At 36.6% G+C, this 19,336-nt stretch overlaps 2 protein-coding genes and 1 long non-coding RNA gene across 3 annotated transcripts; all 3 read right to left on the bottom strand.

Annotated features, from left to right (window-relative positions):
* Nucleotides 1–532: 532 nt before the first annotated feature.
* On the bottom strand, nucleotides 533–1,421 carry LOC137583082 (uncharacterized). Its single transcript, XR_011033353.1, has 2 exons — nucleotides 1,204–1,421; nucleotides 533–1,148 (listed from the first exon to the last, which is right to left on the bottom strand). It is a non-coding gene; the product is annotated as an uncharacterized lncRNA (long non-coding RNA).
* A 2,761-nt stretch (nucleotides 1,422–4,182) lies between these two features.
* LOC137582175 (uncharacterized) lies at nucleotides 4,183–4,632 on the bottom strand. Its single transcript, XM_068296626.1, has one exon. It carries the CDS (start codon nucleotides 4,630–4,632, stop codon nucleotides 4,183–4,185), a length of 450 nt encoding a protein of 149 aa, XP_068152727.1.
* Nucleotides 4,633–9,577: 4,945 nt separating this feature from the next.
* On the bottom strand, nucleotides 9,578–13,552 carry PK2-R2 (Pyrokinin 2 receptor 2). Its single transcript, XM_068296278.1, has 8 exons — nucleotides 13,460–13,552; nucleotides 12,612–13,075; nucleotides 12,365–12,530; nucleotides 12,169–12,304; nucleotides 11,074–11,272; nucleotides 10,793–11,007; nucleotides 10,628–10,735; nucleotides 9,578–10,563 (listed from the first exon to the last, which is right to left on the bottom strand). Exons 2-8 carry the CDS (start codon nucleotides 13,006–13,008, stop codon nucleotides 9,847–9,849), a joined length of 1,938 nt encoding a protein of 645 aa, XP_068152379.1. The 5' UTR covers nucleotides 13,009–13,075; nucleotides 13,460–13,552; the 3' UTR covers nucleotides 9,578–9,846.
* Nucleotides 13,553–19,336: the final 5,784 nt, after the last annotated feature.

Below are 19,336 nucleotides of genomic sequence, written 5' to 3'. Positions count from 1 at the left end.
TTCAGCAAGATAATGAACATCAAACCGAGAAGCAAGAAGGTGGCCAAGTTCTGTATGGTAACAGCTGCAGGCGTTTAAATTGGCCAATAACAGGCAACAGCAATGATGATGATAATAATGAGAAACAGTTGAATTCTAGTTCCCCAAATGCAATTGGTCTCATTTGCTTGTCTGCTTTTGCCCTCCTGTGTGCCATAAAGTTGCCTACACTCATCCAAAAATAGTTGGCCCAGGGCCAGGAAAACTTATTGCGCCTTGTCTGCCATCAGGGCTGGACTAACACATACGAAGGCCTCATGCCTTCTCTGCTTTTTGTCGAGAAAACAAAGACTAAATTAATACTACTAAATCTAATCATAAATACTCTTTGAGAGGGATAACAATTGAGAGATAACAACTGATGATAGAAGTTTAAAACAATGTTTAAAAGCCATCATACTGGGTTTTTGCTGTATTCGCCAAATGTCTTTGTCTCCATTTTCAAACATAATCAAAGAAAATCATTTAAAATTTGAAATGAAAACAATAAAACTGACTTTAAATTGTTGACATTTGCTCCAACACTTGTGTTTGAACATAAAAGTCCTTTAATGGCAAAAGAAGTAATCAATTTCATCACATATCGGTGTGAGCAATCATCATTGTAAAATTCCGACTACATCGAAATATTCTTTCCAATTAACATTTACAGCCTTAACATTTCATTGGCTCGCACTGATTTTCCCAGACAATTGAGGATACTGGCAAGAAATAATGTTGTAATGTTGTAATTCTAATATGGCATCTGTCTACGGCTAGTTTAGCTTCGGCGTGTCAATAAAAAATAATTGCGCCTACTGTAAAGACAAATCGCCAGCAACAGAAATGACCATAAAAGTCTAGTGTCTGACATTTTGACTGCCAATCTGGTCAGAAGATCTCACTCATACGCCCGGTTGTCACGTTCAAGTACTGACTTCTTGCCATCATCCACATACACACACATACAAACAGGCAAATATCTGTATAGATAACTAAGTGGAACTGAATGGGAACATTTATGCCTGTATGGTGACCCCTTGTATACTACACAAAAGAAATGAAATCTGTGAATGTAAACGCGTCTGAATCCTGTGTGCGGTGTAAATGCCATTTTTATGGTGAGAAACCTGTTGAATCGTAAATGTAATGTGCGTAACAATGAAAATAAATTAATTGATAAACCTGACGAAATTACTTCATTAGCAGCTAATTGAATTGCCATGACTCAAAACTGTAGGCGTCCCCCAACAAATGGCTTCATCCGTTTGACAGTCACTCGGGGGCACTCGAAATGATTAATATTTTGGCGAAAGCCCAGGGTAGATAAATGGCTAAGGCAGATGCCTCTTAGCAATATTCCCCCGTTGACACAACAAAGCCTAAAACGGAAGTGTGGGCGTACTTACTGTTTTAGTTGTCCTTTATTAATGTTATGTTAATATCCCGGCAGAGCCTTCAGGCCGAGACCTCAAACCCAACCATTAATCTCAATTTGGGGGTAAATATTCAATCAAGCAGAGAGCAAGCCTGATGAGAGAGCGGCTTTGTAATTAAAGACACATTAAGGGCTCGTAAAAATTAAATTGCCACTTGCCAGGCCAGATGGCAATGGCAAGAGAACTGGTGGGACACCAGCAACTATAGCTCTTGGATCTACTGCTCAATTAGTGGCATTTATACACTTGTCGCATATTTCATTGAATGACATTAAAGTCAAAGCACTTTAATTTATCATACTTGGGTATAGGAAATGGCTAATTTGCTTTTGCATCAGTTAGAGGTTATATTAACTAAGCCCTAACGGAAAACAAAAAAGGATACCTTATCTTCTCCATGACTGAAAACAGGAAAACTTAACTACATATAATAACATCTTAAAAAAATGAAGAAAAACATCAAGTAAATAAAATGAAATGCTTGGTGATGGTTGTTTATTTCAATTCCGTTTCTGCTTGCTTTCGTTTAAACATAAACAATTTACTCATTTTTTTGTGAATGGCGTTCTATTTTTATACCAGGAATTTGTTTCAGTAAAATTCAACAGAACTCAGAACTGAATAAAAAAATATTTTATTAAAATCATACACATTATTTTGTTAAGCTGGAAAGCAATTTGAGTTGCTAAATAAATATGTACATTTTTGTTGAAATAGTTCAACAAATTATTTGCTTATGAAAATTGAATATTTTCATATAGACATTCAAAATCATTGCCAATTGATTGAGTTTTCCACCATAACTGTTTCATTTATGTGCATTTTAGCCACGTGAATAGATTTACATATGCAGATATATACACACATATGGATCTGATGCCAGTTTTAGCCAGATTGATGAAGTTGTGCGTGAAAGTGCATAAAATCGTATAAAAACTGTTTTTGGCTTTGACGTTGCTTGGTACTAAAATTGTTGCCAAAGAAGTGTAATAAAAAACATTTAATAGCCCGACTGTCTGCAATTAAAAGCCACACACGCGGCCCCGCCATACATGGCGTATACACAATGTGAGTGAACTCCAAGAGTCAGAAGCTTAATAATTTGCGGCTTTAAAATGCATTCCAAGTGTCTTAATTAAACTCTTTAATTCGGCCGAAAATTAATCATTTTTTCCAGAGTATCAATAGACAAAAAATTAATAATTTAGTTGCAGTTCTTTATCAAAGCAAAGAGCTAGAGCCTACTAAAGGGCATGCAAGTATCTATACTAAGTAAAGCAAAGACTTGAATTGGCAAAAAATGTAACTAAACGAAAAGGACTCCATATGTAACATATTTACATACAATCAAAGTAAGGCTAGACTTTGGCATTTGATTTATGCCCATTTGTTTTTCGTTTAATGTCATAAATTCACAAACAAACACATACACAATAAGGCAAGTGACAAATTGAGGAAAGATTTGAAAATGTTAAAATAATTACCGATTGTATTAACGCCCAAGTCTTGGCATATACATAGCATTTGGTAACTAATGGTGAAACTATTAACTTGGGCTTTGTGCTTGTCAAGCGAAAGCAATTTCCGTTATTTCGATTCTCTTCTGCTCGGCATTTTATCGTTTGTTTAGTGCCATTCGCTGTTGCAATAAGCATTTGTCTTTCTGGTCCTCCTTGCCGCATAGCTGTGGCATGTGGCAGATATACATAGTTTCTGTTTCAGTTGTCCGATGAGCCCGTTTTGTTGGAAAAAGTTTTAGTCGGCTTGGATCGGGGTTTGTGCCAATTTACATTGATTTAAATTTATATCCAAACAAATTGTTTGGGTCTTTTCGCACGAAACTACTTGAAGACACAGTTTGTTGCATTTTAATTAGAAATTACGATGCACCAAGGAAAGTGTTAAACTAATTCGAGCCAGGCATTGATAATAAATAACATTCATAAATTATAGATCAAGCCACACCCAGGTTGGCCTGGTTGACATTTTCTGGCCGAGTGCCTGACATATGCGGTTGGCCCGGTTTGCACGTTCACAGATTTATTTCATTAATATTTTACAAAATGCTTCATTTTTAATGAACTGCTAAATCCCACCCACCCTCCATTCAGTCAGTCTCATTCATAAATAAATCTGCACGCATCCTCCTACTCCCCTGATATACTGATAATTGCTGGCCATGCCAATTGCGTCGCAGTCACATAAATCTTATTTACTTGGAATAGCAAAAAGAGAACATGTAATTACAATTTGAAAATTTCCATATGAAGTGCGTTTTTAATATGCAAATTAAAATGTTTACCATTTTGTCCGATGGCCACACTTTGATCACTGGGGCGACGCGTCAAAACGAAGCACCGCCACCGCCACTGCCCCAGTTCCCTGCCTCCACGACATTCACCGCCACAATGAATCATATTTTTATTGACGAATGAGGTATTTGACTCCGGCAATAGCTGTGCTGCGACAACAAAACATCACAAAACATGCGTATAAATATAGAAATGCATAAAAAAAAAACACAAAATTGAAAACACACATCAAATAGACTGTGGTGATACCCAGCATAGGTATTGTGTTGTATGTATTGTATTTCTTGAGGGTGTCTATTGTTTTTATAATTCAAAGTGTTGTGTTAAAGTCTCCCAATGCCCCTCTAATAGTCTTCTTCATCATCAAATGCATCAACTTGAAAGTTTTGCCATCGTCCTTCTTCGTCTTCATTTTATCCATCCTGGGGTGCATCATAGACGCCAAAATGTATACGTGCTTCTTCTGCAGTTTGACATGCCCGTATCTCATCGGCCACACGGCGAGTGGTGGCATTAGAAAGGGAACTAATCTGCAATTTATAGCTAGCCATTATCAATTTCATCAACATACTCCGGTTGATGCCGAAAACATGCATGAACCCGTTAAAAATGCCACGAGATATGTCCACAGTCATAGAAGTATAGCGCAGATTGTGCATTAGAGTGCACCACTTCAGGACCAACACAAAAGTGCTCGAATCGGTATCCACTAATGGTATTATGTACGGATTACCAGAGGCAGCCATCTTGTTCCGGATAGTCTCCATTTGTTCAGCCAGAACACGCTTGATGTGGTATATATCGCCGTTGGAAGTGCTTATGGTTACTTCGTCATCTTCTGCAGGAACAATTGATAACGACATATTGCTAATATATTGTTTCAATTTTTCAATATATTTTTAAGCCAATATTTTCTAGTCTTCTTCCGTAGCAGTCTAAAGGCAAAGTAAATATCCAAGTCGAAATGAAAACGGAAGAAAACGAGAAGAAAAAAAATGGCCTACCTGATGTTCGATTACAGATTGTAGTGACTTACTTCACTGTGATTTCACATAATAGTGTTATCAAGGCACATTTAGATATTTTATGGAATCATTAATCCTGCTCATTATTTAAGGTTAAGGTTTAAGGTTCCCAACAAACTATTCGTTTTTATTATTTGTTAAACTGTATCACAATTTATTATAAACTCACGAAAATTCCAGTGCTAACTCTCTTTATTTGGCAATGTACAACACTGAGACGATACCAGTGCTAACTCTCTTTATTTGGCAATGTACAACACTGAGACGATCACAGTGTTAGTTTGTGTCTCTTATTTTAACAACATGTGCTTCCGTTTTTCTGTACAAAATAAAAAAAAGTCAGCTTAAGAGGCAAATGGTGATATTTTCCCTTTTAAAAGCATTGACTTAACAACTTGTTTTCCACGTCACCGTAAATAACATGGCATTTTGTTGCTGTCGTTTTCTCAGCCCACGACACTGCTCGGAAAATTCAATCAAAATATTATTGTATGGGGCGTACAAATGAGAAACATCAACGAAGCCGTCAGTCATACATGCATACACACATACATATTGGGATGTTTGTTGGCGGAAAGAGGATGAGGGAGGAGGAAAGCACACAATACTCGGTATTCAATGCCCCACAAGTCATATAAATGAGCTGCAAGAATGCTCTGACGACGATGTTTTTCATGGCTTGTTTACAATTAATTAGGATTGTGTTATGTCGCCATTTGATTCAATCACTTCTTGGTCTTGGCTCTTTGTGTAAATGCATCTGTTCATCGTTTTCAATATTCTGGCCATAAATTTGCGGTCTTGTTTCGTTGGTGTATGATTAAAATTGGTCTTAAATCGTTTTCTGATCTTAAAGTTGAATGTGCCAAAGTTTCTCCTCATTTTGTTTCGTTTTTAATTAATTAATTATTAACTTTCGGATTTTTTTGAATTGCCAATTAGCCATTCTGATGAGTGCTAACTTTTCTACTCTTCATCCTTGTTTTTATCAGATTTTTTATGCGGATTGCTTTGATTTAAAATGCTTTAAAACTTGTTCTTGTTAATAGCTACTAGAAATTGCAAAAAAATTCTCAAAAATCTCAAAATCCTCAAACATATTTCGATGCACAAATTTGAATAATTTTTTTTTTTTTTTACATTTCCTCTTTAAACAGTTTTTATTTGATTTCTCTTCAACTATTTGGATGACTTTTTTTGCTCACTGCTTTAAGTGGTCTAACTTGTGGCTGAATATATTAAAAGTCAATAAAATATATTCAGTTGAATTTATGTTGAATTTATATACATATAGGTACATACATATATGTGCTGTAAATGTATTTGAACAAAAGCTCATGCCAATCATTGAGTTAATTTGCAATTCATTGGTATTCATTTGAAATATTTTTGCTTTTTTTTTTTTTGTTAAAAATCAGAGAAGCATCTCAATATGATTTGCTTGACACTTATAAAAATTCAGTGGAAAATTTCGCCAATTTAAGAGACTATTATTGGTCACTAGTCAACTGAATGCTCACCCAACAATTTCCATAAGCGATTAATATCGAAAGCGAATTCGACGAAGGCTCATTTCTTTTCCTTAGACGGTCCTCTTGTAGAAGCATGGTCTCCTGAGCACTAAAAACCCAAAACATACCACAAAGTAGACAAGTGAATCATTTGAGTAGGTGGCATTTCTTGTTTCCTGAACTTGCCTTGCGTACCATTTAGCAATTGAATTGCCATTTTGGTTGGCATTTAGGCAATCTAACTTGTTGTTTCTCACAAATACTTCGTCCTGCCAAACCCTATTGAATTTCATTTTATGACAAACACTCCCATGGGCCACTAACAACGTGCCAAATGCCAAAAATCACACAGAGAACAAGTGGCCAAAGAAAAGGAGAACAACACAAGTAATCCAAACCATGCATAAAGTAAATATAAAGTAAATGTAGAGAGTCATGGATATAAGCTAAAGATTTGATGTTTAAGCATAAATCCCAAAAACACAACAACAATTCGTACGTGCCGTGTTAACCGAAAGAGTCTTGTTGAATGCCGCACAATGGGATAGTTTCTTAAAATCCATTTCTAATTCCCAAAGGCTTTGGATTTCCTTCTTGGGAATTAAATTAACCAGTTTAATGGTTCTGTTTAACAACAAATAAACGGTTCTATTTTGAATTCTTTAATATTTTCTATTTATAATCATATGTATAGTATTTTGCCCACTGTAACACAGGGTGGTTGGGGGGGATTGCTTGGTTTGTTGCCTTAGTACATGTAGATTGAAACATCAAGAGCCATGTGTCTAGGGCCTTTTTAAGGATAAAATGGAATGTCAAATGCACTGCCACAACATGTTTGGCATCTCAAATACACCGCATGACTGACTATATGGTTTCCGTTAATATTTTCATGTACCTATGTACATATGTATATAGAGATACTTGTTTACAAAAAAAGGTTAATCGATTTCTAGCTACTCGAACTTTATTTCCATGGCAATTGCGTATTATGCGTGATTCAGATTAATTGTTTGTTTGTTGTGCAATTAAAAAGTGTATAAATATTTTCATGGAGTGTTTAAGGTCAGTAACGTTTAATTCATTCATGGCTTATAAATTATTTCAATTTGCAGTTCAGCTGCGAATGGGCATAAATTTATGGCATTTATCAGAGGCCTGAAGCTGCGAAAAGTAGGCAACAATATTTTACGGCTTAATTGCCGCTCAGCCCACGCACAAAATGTCCATACACACACTCACACACACTCATTCATATACACGCCCTCGTCATACACAGTCCACATAATATATAGATATCGCACATCGTCCATTTTGTCATTTGAATTGCAAACATGGCTCATACATATAAATGAAATTGAGAGTTTATTGCATAGACACAGAAACAGGCTTGGCTTTATTATTTCCCGTTCTACCCATAGTTATTGTTGTCCCCAAATGTTTTGGGTGTACTTGTGTGTGTGTAAAAACAAAGACGTATTAGTGAATTTAAAATAAGAGAAAAGGCTTCTTTTAGTCAGACATAAATTGAATGATTCAATTGCCTTCAGTCTGCCCCATCGAGACAAGTTGAACGGATGACAAAGTGATAGTAAATTCCATGAAACGAAAGACTGTTAAATTTATTGTGCGGTTGTCAAGTATCCGACCCATACCTACATATATATGTACATATGTAGATACATATCGACGTGTGTGTGTGTTTCTTGTGCCTTTGTCATCAACGCATAAAAATGATGAAGTTCATCGAAACTATTTGACAGCATTTGACTTTTATGTCACATAAATGGTTAACCATCGCATTGAGAGGTCTCAGCGGTCTCGGTTAACAAAGTTTGAAGACAAAAAGTCATCACGGTCGCCGGATATACTATAAACGCGCTACGGGCGTGTGTATCTGATTAGCATCTTGAATTGGGCATTAAAAAGTTAACAAGATTCGTTCCATATCATATGTCGGGAATCCATATTGCTTGCTTGATTGTAAATAAATAAAAAGATTAAGGGTTTTTGTTTTAGTTTTGTAGATTCACGTACTAAATTAATATGTTTAAATTAGCATGGGAAACAATTTAGTAATCAAACAATGAAGAGTTCACAAAAGCTATGAAGAGTTCCTACTCTGGCTGAGATATAAAGTTTCATTCCTTCAAACAAAGTTTTTTTTGTTTATTTATTTTTAACACTTGTAGAAATTTGCTTTTAAGATGAACTAATTATTGACATTAGTTGGCAATTCAGAATTTTAACATTTCGAAAATGTTAGTTAAGATCAGATAATAAAAAAAAAAAACTGGTTTCATTTTGTATAGACCAATATGTTGGAGTTTTTGTATACCCTTTCCGTAATGGCTTAATAATTTTAGTGAGAAATGAAATAACTTTGACCTAATAAAGAATATATATATAGCAAGATCAGATGAAGTAAGCTAGCCATATAGCAGACAAAATAAATTGTTTATTTTTTTCAAATCTTTCTAGATATTTGTGCTAAAAATTTGTTCTACAACTAACAATATAGAAAGTAATTGCCACAATATCAGATGACTATAGCTTTCCTGTGGATATCTCTTGTGAAACACTTTTGTCACCTAATTGCAGGGTATACAAACTTTAGCATGAAGAATTTTTTGGCAATCTCTTTGTTTTTTTACGGTTGCGTCTCCCATTTTGCCGTGTGAAGGCTAAAGATGGCAAAATTTATTTTGATTTTAACATATATTAACTATTTAATAGAAAGCAACTGCCGACAATGAATATTTTTGTGGTTTTAATTATGCTGCCACATTGTTTTTGAAGAGGCGTGTGTGTTTGGTGGCACTTGAATGAATTAAAATACATTTATTTTAGCCAACAGATGGTGAGCCAACAAATTTTAGTCCACATGCTTAGTCTGTGGAATGTTAAATGAAAATTAAAAGCATCTAAACCGAGTACATAGGCGTGTAATTAGTCAAGGGCATGTTGCTCGTAAATCATGCGCCACACTTGCCACACATCCTTGCCAGAATCCCTTTTCGCTTGGTGCACCATTAGCTGGAAATAGTATGAGATGGTTTTTTTTTTTAGTTATTTTTCAGTTTGGCGTCTAGACCAAGCGCGAATTTATGCTCTCGATAGACATCTTAATTGCAAGGGATTATGATGTGGATGACACTCGAGCGTGTTGGCAAGCCGAGGCACGCGCTCCAAATGGCCATTCATTAGCCAGACGCGCCTTGAACTCGTAAATGACAAAAAAAGAGGTAAAAACTTGGAGAAATTCACAAAAATTTCAAAGAATGCATTACCGCAACTTTATTGAGATAGATTCAAGAGAGGCGATCTTTCTAGTTTTAAATTAGAATGGAACTATTACAATTATTGCTATGACTAAGGGCTAAGCGAATTGGTAGCGACAACCATTGACCAAAACTTGGAATAATTGGCTAAAAGTAGCTAGCAAGGGAGAGAGAGAGAGAGTGAGGCATAATTGCTGCTACTGCTCATATCACAGTTGTGTGGCATTGGAATTAAAAGTGTCTGTAACTCGAAGGGGCACTCAGTAAGTGCCACACTCAGTTGCCACTTTATTGTTGATGCCCGCGTTCGAGTTGGCACTTTCGTTTGTTGTTGTTGTCGTTGTTGTTGGCTGCTGTTGCTGTTGCTGCTGCGGCTTGTGGCTGCCTTTGCGCCTGGCAGGCCAATTGAGTTTGACCCTGAGAGTCTTGAAAGTGTTGGAGGTTTTAAGAGTTTTTGCCTTTGCCTTACGCACTCTGCCATTTGCCTCATCCGCAATGCCACCGATAACACCCGCGCCACCGCATCCGCCCCCTTTGGCTGCAGCATCACCAGTTGCCTTGACTAAACCGCTTGGCTGTGGATGGCGCGTGATGCGGGTTAGTTTAAGGCGTGAACGTGATACCCCCGGCACATCAACACCCACCGATTGACAGCTTAGCTCATCAATAGAACCCATGACAAGCGGATGTTGATGCTGTCGTCCAGCTAGCTCATATTGTTCCACCGGCCAGGGGATGTCCCCCTCAAGGAGCGAGTGAGCATCCCCCACAGACGACAATTGGGATATCTGTGTTTGCAATTGTCGATGAGGCCGATTCGGTTGTCCTCCAAAAAGATCCTGCCTGCTGCGATTTTGTCCATTCTGTGTGCTGTCCATCGATATCCTATGCACTCTTTGTGAATTGCCACTGTTGCTGCTGTTGCCATTCAGATTGGTTGTGGTCGTCGTAGTTGTCATTGTGGTCCGTACGCTATCCTGTGGGGAAATTGGAAAACCTCTTTGTTAAACATAAGTCAAACAAAGCCGCATTTCGTCTCACCGTTGTGCGCAGAGATCCCGTTTGATTGCGTCGCAGTGCACTGTAGATATGGGGCCGTCCTTGGCCCTGCGTCTTGCTCGAAATGTGAAAATGACGAGCCAAAGTAACCTACAAAAAAATGAGCCAAATTAATCAATAGGAGTGCTTCCAATAAATCCCACTTACCTTAAAGGCCTCGCGAAATTTGTGGCTCATTATGTTGTACAGGAGCGGATTGATGCACGTGGATAGAAAGTACAACACACCGGAAGTATAGTTAAGGATGTTGAAAACATCGTTAAACCACTTGGACTCAATGCCCGAAGAAGAGCCATAAACTGCCATCAAACGCTGTGCATGAAACGGTGCCCAGCAGATAAAGAAAGCCACAGCCACAGCCACTGCAACAATGAGAAGTACAACACTTTTATTACTAAGTAGCGGCCACCAAAGGACATGGAACTTACCCAGCATGCGGATGACACGAGTCTGGGCACTGATGCCACGGTTCACATCGTAGCAACGACGTGGCAGTGCCTGCAGCAAACGACTACGCTTCAACTTTACCCCAATGAGGACATAAAGGACACAAATGGCCGTCATGGGGCCGCCAAAGAACAGAAATCCGGAAACGGCAAACACATGAGCAAAGAAATCATTTTTCATCTACAGGAAAGTGCAAGTTTATATACATAAAAACAAATCTATATTTGTGTAGGACTTTAGTCAATTTACTAGTCAAACTTGTTAACTTGTTCAATCAATATTAAATTGCCATTAAACTGGCATTAGCCACACATGTTCATGTCTTTGTTAAACTGAATCTACTCTCACCTCAATATCAATTCAATTCTGCAATATGATTAAACTTTCTCTTTTTGATTTAATTAAACTCATTGTGAGAAATTAATTAAATAAATATTTCAACTTCATATTTCTTAAATTAACATGGAATAGAAATCCTCATTTGAACTACATTTAGCTCTAGATGATGACTTTGCCTAACTAAATTGTAATTACAATGCATATATAATATTTTAGGTCGATGAAAATGGGTAAACTGATTACAAGAACAAATATTTATGTATATGTAAAAATTAGATTGCCCAAGGGTCCTTCATGAACTTATTAATGAAATTTGCATCTTCTAAGTCCTGTAACCCATAAAAGTGCCTCAGGATATTTATACACAAGATTAATGGCAAATTGCAGATAATTTGTGAAATTTCTTTGAGGTGAAATAAGCCTTGATACTCAATCCATAATTTAATTTTCTGATTGATGATGAAATAAGTGAAATTAAAATTCTGTTGAATTACCTGTGATTTATCCTTTTATCTAACAATAAGTATAAATCTATTCAAGCAATCAAATAATAAAAGTAAAGTATTCTTCAACTATTCAACATTTTTCTGCTGAAACCATTTCCTAATTTTCAATGACATTGGAAAATGAAAAATCTATTCTCTTAAAACTCTCTGTTGAATTCAAACTGCACAAACAGGAGAAAGTTAACTCGATGTTGAAGTAAAGCGTTCACTTTGTGAAATTTAAGGACTTACCGTGCATGAGGACTCCGTGCCAATCCCCTGGACCACTGAGAATTGTATGGCCTGGGGCAGGGCCAGTAATAGAGCTGCAATCCAAATGGCAAAAATGAACTTCACAGCACGCGATAGCTTTGACATGGTGTGTTGCCTGTGCATGAGGATAAAACCGTAGATGCTAGGATACATTTTCCATCCATTTTCCACTTACCTGAATGGATGACAAATGGCAATGTAGCGTTCGACTGTAAACGCTGTTATTGTCAGCACAGTGGCATTGGCTGCTGTCTCTGAGAGGACACTCTCCAGTATGCATATGGTATCGGTGAAAGGATAATTATCGGGATGCCAGAGATTATATAGATCCTGTGGCATACCTGCCATGTGAAAGAAAAAAGCAAAGGTTTCATAACAATGTAAGAAACCTAAGTTAGAGACAATTGCAATTATTTGCCCACCTGAACACAGGAGGATCAAATCGGAGATGGCCAAATTGAAGAGATAGAAATTTGTTGCCGTATGCATAAAATTGTTACGTGAGATCACAATGCAGGTAATTAGGTTACCCAATATACCGGCCACAAAGATGAGGCCATAGCCCACACTCAAAGTGGTCAGCAGTCCCATGGGTGTGCGTGTGGACATTGGTGCCTGGGCCTGGTCCAGTTGCAGCAGTTCCTGTGGCTCCAATCCATGCAAGAGACTGGTCAAATTGTCCGCCGATATATTAAGCGCTTGTGTTAGATTCCAAAGGAATTTCTCATTTTGAAATAATGAGAAATCACTGGTCAAGTCTAGAACAGGAGACAAATCAGTTGAGCTGGATGTATTCTTGGCCAGCATCAAGGCTGCCATTTTCTTGGTAACGAATGCCTTTGGGTTATTCGATGCTTTTGTGTGTGTGTCCAATTAACAAAGGGAACTGCAAAAATCAATGAAGAACCAATGGATACTTTAATCTAGAATCCACAGAAAAGGCAAATGGATCCATTTCTTTTCCATTTAATCAATTTAAAACAATATTTAAAGCTTTATTTAATCCAAGATGAGTTTTAAATATATTTAAAGACCGCTTTAAATCGAGATAATGAAAACGAAAATGTAGACAAGTAATACTTGTTCAATTTAGATGGTGACTGATTTTACTGAACCGTTATGTTGATGGCTTTTCAATAATAAGTTATCTAATAGATTGTGAATTTGCTTTGATAACAGCTGGAAGGCAGCTGCTGTTGTTTCTGTTATGAATAAAGCATTATTTAGATACTTTGTACGCCCCGAAGCAACTTGCAGGTGTATTGTTTACCTGGAAATTTGACAGCATACACACACTCTCTCGCACACACATACACACGTGTGTCCTTGGCTTTCAAAGTTTCAAGTCCTAAGCTAGGAAAAGCTGAAAATTAATTTGCATTGCTAAGTGGCATTTAGTGAAAATATTTGAATACATTTTGTCTACATGACATGACTAAGAAGACTCTTCCTTTAGGATTTGTCAGGCTCCTTTCGGGTCAATGTTGGGGCGTGCTGTTTCGTTTTTGTAAATACAAATTGATTGCTAAGTCTCCCTTGTTGATCAAGGTCATCTCGATGGCCCCAAGCAGCACACACCCATAGACACCATAGACACCTCAGTTTTAGTGGCAACTGAATTTGCATAGTTTTATTTCATTCATGATGAGTTGTTGTTGTCGTTGTTGCTGTTGTTGACCATTTTTGGTGGTTATTATTATCATTATCATATAAAAATTTATACAATATATGCACGTTCCAAAGAATGTTGTCGAGTTTGGTTATATTGTTTTGTTTTATGTAGATTCAAATCAAACTGGTTTCTTATTGCTGCTGTAGATATTTGTAGCTGGTGCCGTCTGTCTGATGTTTCTTTATACCCTAAAACTGACCGGCTTTAGAGTTATTAAAGTGTTGTTAAAATCTCTTCCAAAATCTGTCTTTGATTACTTTTTAATGTTTTCTTTACACAGTTTACTTTCATTTTCTTACAATCAATGGATCAATTTGAGCTCCGACTATCTTAATTTCAGGTACTGTATTTGTTGACTAATATATACCAAGTTTACTATAATCAAAACAGAAAGAGAAAACTGGGATAAACAAAGTCAACAAACTTACGGCATTTGTTTCTTTTTATTTGATTTTATAACTTAAAAGTTATGCACTGGCCGTGTTTATTAATTGCATAATATTTTCGTTTATTGCTTTATTGAAATTTCAGAGAGATCTCGAGCCATTGATTTGATCTAATTTGCACGTATGTAAAAACACTTTGTCTCTTATCTCTGTTTCGCATTGTTAACTTAAAATTTGAACTTCAGCACAGATGATTAATGGCTGGCCTTTTGGCCCGATGTCCAGATATCCAAGAATATATGTATATATCCAGAAGTGTGTACATTGTACAATGCATACATATAAGATGATAACTTTATTTGGGTTTCACTTTGGAGCCGACAAAAGGTTTGCCCGGGTTTTTCATTCAACTTAATGACAATTAATTATCTTCATTTTTTTTTATTTTCTCTCTCAGTTTAGCTGGCTATCGTTTGTGCATTTAAAACACGTTTAATTTAAATTTTTTTCCACAAAAATATCAAAAGGCTGCCACATTTTGTTATTCTTTTTGCTGTTGTATTTGTTGTTGTATGCATTTATTTTTTATTACTTTGAACTGTTTTGATATTTGTTTTTTTTCCCCCACCTCTTTTTTGTTGTTGTTTTGTTTAAGGGCGTGCATTGCACCCATTTGAGTTCATTATTTTTTAATTATTGTTAATAAGGTTTTATAATTTTTGCTAAATTATGACTAAATCACTCATTAGGTATTTTCATTAGATATTACTTAATATGGATGAGCTAAATCTTAAAATGATTTGAAATCTTCTTTCGTATTCACAATTTCGTACTTTTTCGTGGTTTCTTTTGGCTTTAACGGTCGTCGCTATGCGAACGCGACAACAACTGGCCGGCAGCATCCGAGTGACTGATTTTGGCCAAAAATAATCATTCAAGAAAAAATAAAGCATCTTCAACAAAATCGTGCGAACAGAATATAATCAGAGCTAACAGCGACGCTACAGACATGAAGCTGCGCAGTCGTTGTTAACAGAGGCAGAGACTGAGAGGGCCATAAGAACTACCGGTTGCTTCATCATTCCTGGCTCTCTCTCTCTCTCTCTCTCTCTGTCTTTCATATTAGGCTCGCACAGTTAAGTTTTGTTTGAAAGGATATAAAAATGCAAATCACTTTACAGGACCTTTTGACTCGCCGACGACCTCACCTCTCTCACATGCACTTTATCTTATTTAGTGGCATATTATAAAAAGCTCAAGGCGGCAAATTTTTTGATTTGGGTTAACGTTAAGTGAAGCAAAAGCCATAAGAAGAAAGGACACTGTAAAGCCAATTGTCCTTCATAAGCTAGTTGGCAAATAGGTGAAAGTGCATGAGGACTATGAAATTAATTTGGCCAAAGAATTTCATTTTTATGTTGGCACGCAATTTTATGATAGTTGAGAGTGAGATTTTTATTAGCCCACTCGGAGCTTTAGTTTTTATGACTGCTCGAGGTAAACAAATCTATCAGAACTTTGTGCCTCATAAAAGAAGGAGAAAAAAAGTTAAGTTGCCGTCAATACTTAAGCCATATGTATATAAAATACTATGAACACGTGTCTTAGTTTCCTATCTGCAGGAAAATAAATCAAATTGATTTTTATGCAAATAATGTGAGACAATTTTTTGGCACTTAATCAAAACAAAGTCCTAAATAAACATAAGGCAGCAGCAGCAAAATAGAGAGATGGGAAAAGAGAGATACAGAGTTCCAACTTATCGCCCATATCCTTTTCAAATGCCTTACCAACACAAAGACAACGTCTCATATTGAAACTTTTGGTTGTCAATTTTTGGGCCACTTACTCACTTGCAAGGCAAACGAAAGCAAAAAATTCTTTTACTTTTCTTTATGAACACTGAACATGACATCAGATTCAAGGCGCCTTTCAATTGAACTTTATTCTCTGCTTCTGTTGTTATTTGAGGATTCATCGTCATCTCGGCATTGACACTGCCATTGTGGCAGGGGCATAAGCGTCGGCGTCGGCGTCCTCGTCAGCAGTTTGTTCAACATTTTTTCTTATTTTTTTTTGTGCAAGTTTCCAATTCATTTAGTTTTTATTACATAGCAAGCCAAAAAGTCATTTGCAGTTCGTGCAACCCATTGGCAAATGGCAAAAAAAAAAGGAAACTCTCAATAGTTTGTATAGAAAATCAAACATATTTCACAAACAAAACCAATCAATCAAAAGTTCAATATTTGAACTTTGAGGGTATAATTCATTATCCTTTGAAATACTCTTTAACAGCCAATCATTCGAGGGTATTAGATGTTCGGTTAACCTGTAATTTTCACCCTCTTTTTTGTCAATTAATTGACCTCATGCACGCGGGCAACAAGTCGTTGACGAAACAAAAAAAGAAACAGAAATTCTTTTTCGGCTAATTGTAGCCTTCGATGTGCTTTCAAATAATTGAATTCCTAAATACACACACCAGAAAGGGTAAAGGACACTTCTAACATTTGCGTGCCTTGGGCATTGGTTTCATTTACTTAAAAGCCTCGTCATTGCAACATCAAGCCCAAAATTTGAAGCATAAAATACTAAACGGGTTGTATGAGTAATGAAATAAAGTTTATTTTCCGTGCGTGGGCCTCAAACTATGTAAAATGACACTTTCGGTTGTGGGAAAAGTTCAATGTTCTTTCTTATCACATTTAAGACCAAGGGCACTGGCATTTAGTTTAATTGCATTTAATTAGGAGCAGTTCAAGTAAGAAAGTAGTCAGCCATTTTAAAGAGCATTTTGCAAATGTCGCCAGACATTATCATTATCGTTTAACTCAATGTAGTCGTCAATCAAGATAAGCTCAGCAGGTCTCCCAAAGACCAACCGCAGTGCCATCAACTCGACCCTTTTTTGATTGGAGTCAACACAGAGGCTTTAAATGTGTCCTCAATGTGGTTTTTCTTAGTTCACATGTGTGTGTCTATGTGTGTGTGTGTGTATGTCAGTTGGCATTATGCTAATCAGAGGCTTGGCCTGGACCAGATATCTGCTGGTCAACTGGCAAGACAATTCAATTATCTCTGCTCATGCATCAGTGCGGCAACGTGGCGTATGCTTAATGCGAAGCAAAGGTCAGGAAGTGTAGCCGAATAGTAATATTGATTAAGGTTTCATTACAGAGTCGTTTCCCTCTTCAGACTTGGCAAACAGATAATTAGCTAAGATTACGTGCAAAGCATTAACTAAATAAGAAAAGAAGAAAAAAAAAAAACGGTGGCAAGTGTAATTTTAATTCAAGACCATCTTAAATCTGTTTTGTATTTACTTATGTAAGTCCGTTACCCGAAATGGAAAAAGGAGGTACTGAATCATTTTTAAATAGCCTCGAGCAGCTTATCTAAGCATTATTCTTTATACCAGCATATTTTCCGCGAGCATGGCAAGTTAAACTTAAAAGTCGTCAGAAATCACAAGCCATAACCATAAACGGAAACAGTGCGAAAGTCAGCCAGTCATATGGAACAAGGCATAAGCTTTTGCTCGCACAATAGCACGGCCAACATTTCTCAAGGACCAAGAATGTAAAAGCAAAAATACCACAAATCTGCGGCCGCTGGTCGACATTAATATGCGGTTTTGCTTTGTCGGCTCGGTTTATTTAGTCCGTGTGATGGTGGCAAAGAAAGTCTACAAAGATATGGCTATGGTTCATGTCCTGCAAAACAAACACATTTGTTTGCCTTTTTTATTAAGTATTCAGTGAGCCGTCAGATGAAGAAACAAATCGTCTTTGATTTCGCGTGAGGTTTGATTGTGAAGTTCATGATAAAGGCAGAGAGCAAAAAATAACCACAGAACGGGGAGACATTGACTGTATGGGTATGAGTATGCCCTGACTTGAGGTCGTAGCTATAAGTGGCGGCGCCATCAACTATAAATATTAAAACTAAGTGTAAGTGGTTTAAGCCATTTGCAATTTCAATTTGCCACTAGCCTGGCCTCACGTAACTATTCAATTCAATTAGATTAACTGCCATTTATGGCAATGCCTTGTTCACATTACTCATACGACAAGTGAAACATAACTTATAGCCAATCGTGCGAGAGATAAAGACGTCGAACCTGATGTCGCCAACGTCACCGCATTCGAAGTCAAAGTCAAGGTAAACTGCATGAATTTATGAATGAAATTAAGTCCAAATGTTTGCTGCCCTCCGACGCTATAGGGAGAGAAAAACCATTGAGAGAGAGAGAGAGAGCCAAATTGCCAGGATAGACCAAACATCTAACATATCAGACATAACGCCTCTGTTAGTTAACAGAATTTGGAAAAGTTTCGTGCCACAACTGCCGCAAGGGAAATCAGTCTAACATTGACTACACGGAAAACAGGACGTGCGCGACCCTTATTCAATTAAAACCAATTACATGAAAACAGATCGCAAACTAAAATAATTTTCACAAATTTTCGTCAATTAAATATAAAAAATTTATTTCAATTCATATAATGAATAAATTAGTTAAAAATATTTTACAAAATAAATTGCAGCAATTAGAATATTCTAAAAAAATTGATTAAAATAATTTAAAGAATTTATGGAATATAAAATTATTGTTGTTTCTGTGCAAAGTCAATATTAAAGTGAAATATTTTTTAAGGATACTTAACCAAACTGTGACAATACAAAAGCCAAGAGCCATTCAAAAAAAGGAGTTATACAGCGAAGCAAACAAAATCTCTCAACAAAGGAAACGACAAAGCAAATACAAATTTTCCTAGGTAAGAATTTATTTCTAGCACTTTTTCTTTCTGAGAAATTTTCAGTGACAATTTTCCATCTGAGGTTAAGCTTATCTTTCGCTCCTTGCAAGGAACTGCAAAATTCATTTAAATTTTTATTTTTGTTATTCCAAGCTCTTTTCAATAGAAATCCAAAATGAGAAAACAAAAAATTTTAATTAAAATGTTTAAGGTTTTGCTACGAGTAACCGCATTGTCACCTGGCTGAATTTTTGTTTTCGTATGTACGTGTGAACATCTAATTTGTGGTTGGCCATGCCAAAACGAAAATTAAATTGCCACACTTGCAG

The sequence above is a fragment of the Drosophila tropicalis genome, unplaced genomic scaffold (assembly GCF_018151085.1).
Source record: "Drosophila tropicalis isolate 14030-0801.00 unplaced genomic scaffold, ASM1815108v1 contig_859, whole genome shotgun sequence".
Taxonomy (NCBI): Eukaryota; Metazoa; Arthropoda; class Insecta; order Diptera; family Drosophilidae; genus Drosophila; species Drosophila tropicalis.
This window is presented reverse-complemented; position numbering and strand designations above follow the sequence as displayed.

Excerpts from the sequence above, each read along its gene's own strand:
- LOC137582175 (XM_068296626.1), bottom strand. The coding sequence starts at position 4,632 with ATGTCGTTATCAATTGTTCCTGCAGAAGATGACGAAGTAACCATAAGC.
- PK2-R2 (XM_068296278.1), bottom strand. The coding sequence starts at position 13,008 with ATGGCAGCCTTGATGCTGGCCAAGAATACATCCAGCTCAACTGATTTG. Across the intron at positions 11,273-12,168 it reads GCACGGAGTCCTCATGCACG|ATGAAAAATGATTTCTTTGC; the intron begins GTAAGTCCTTAA and ends ACTTTCCTGTAG. Across the intron at positions 11,008-11,073 it reads TCGTGTCATCCGCATGCTGG|TGGCTGTGGCTGTGGCTTTC; the intron begins GTAAGTTCCATG and ends TCATTGTTGCAG.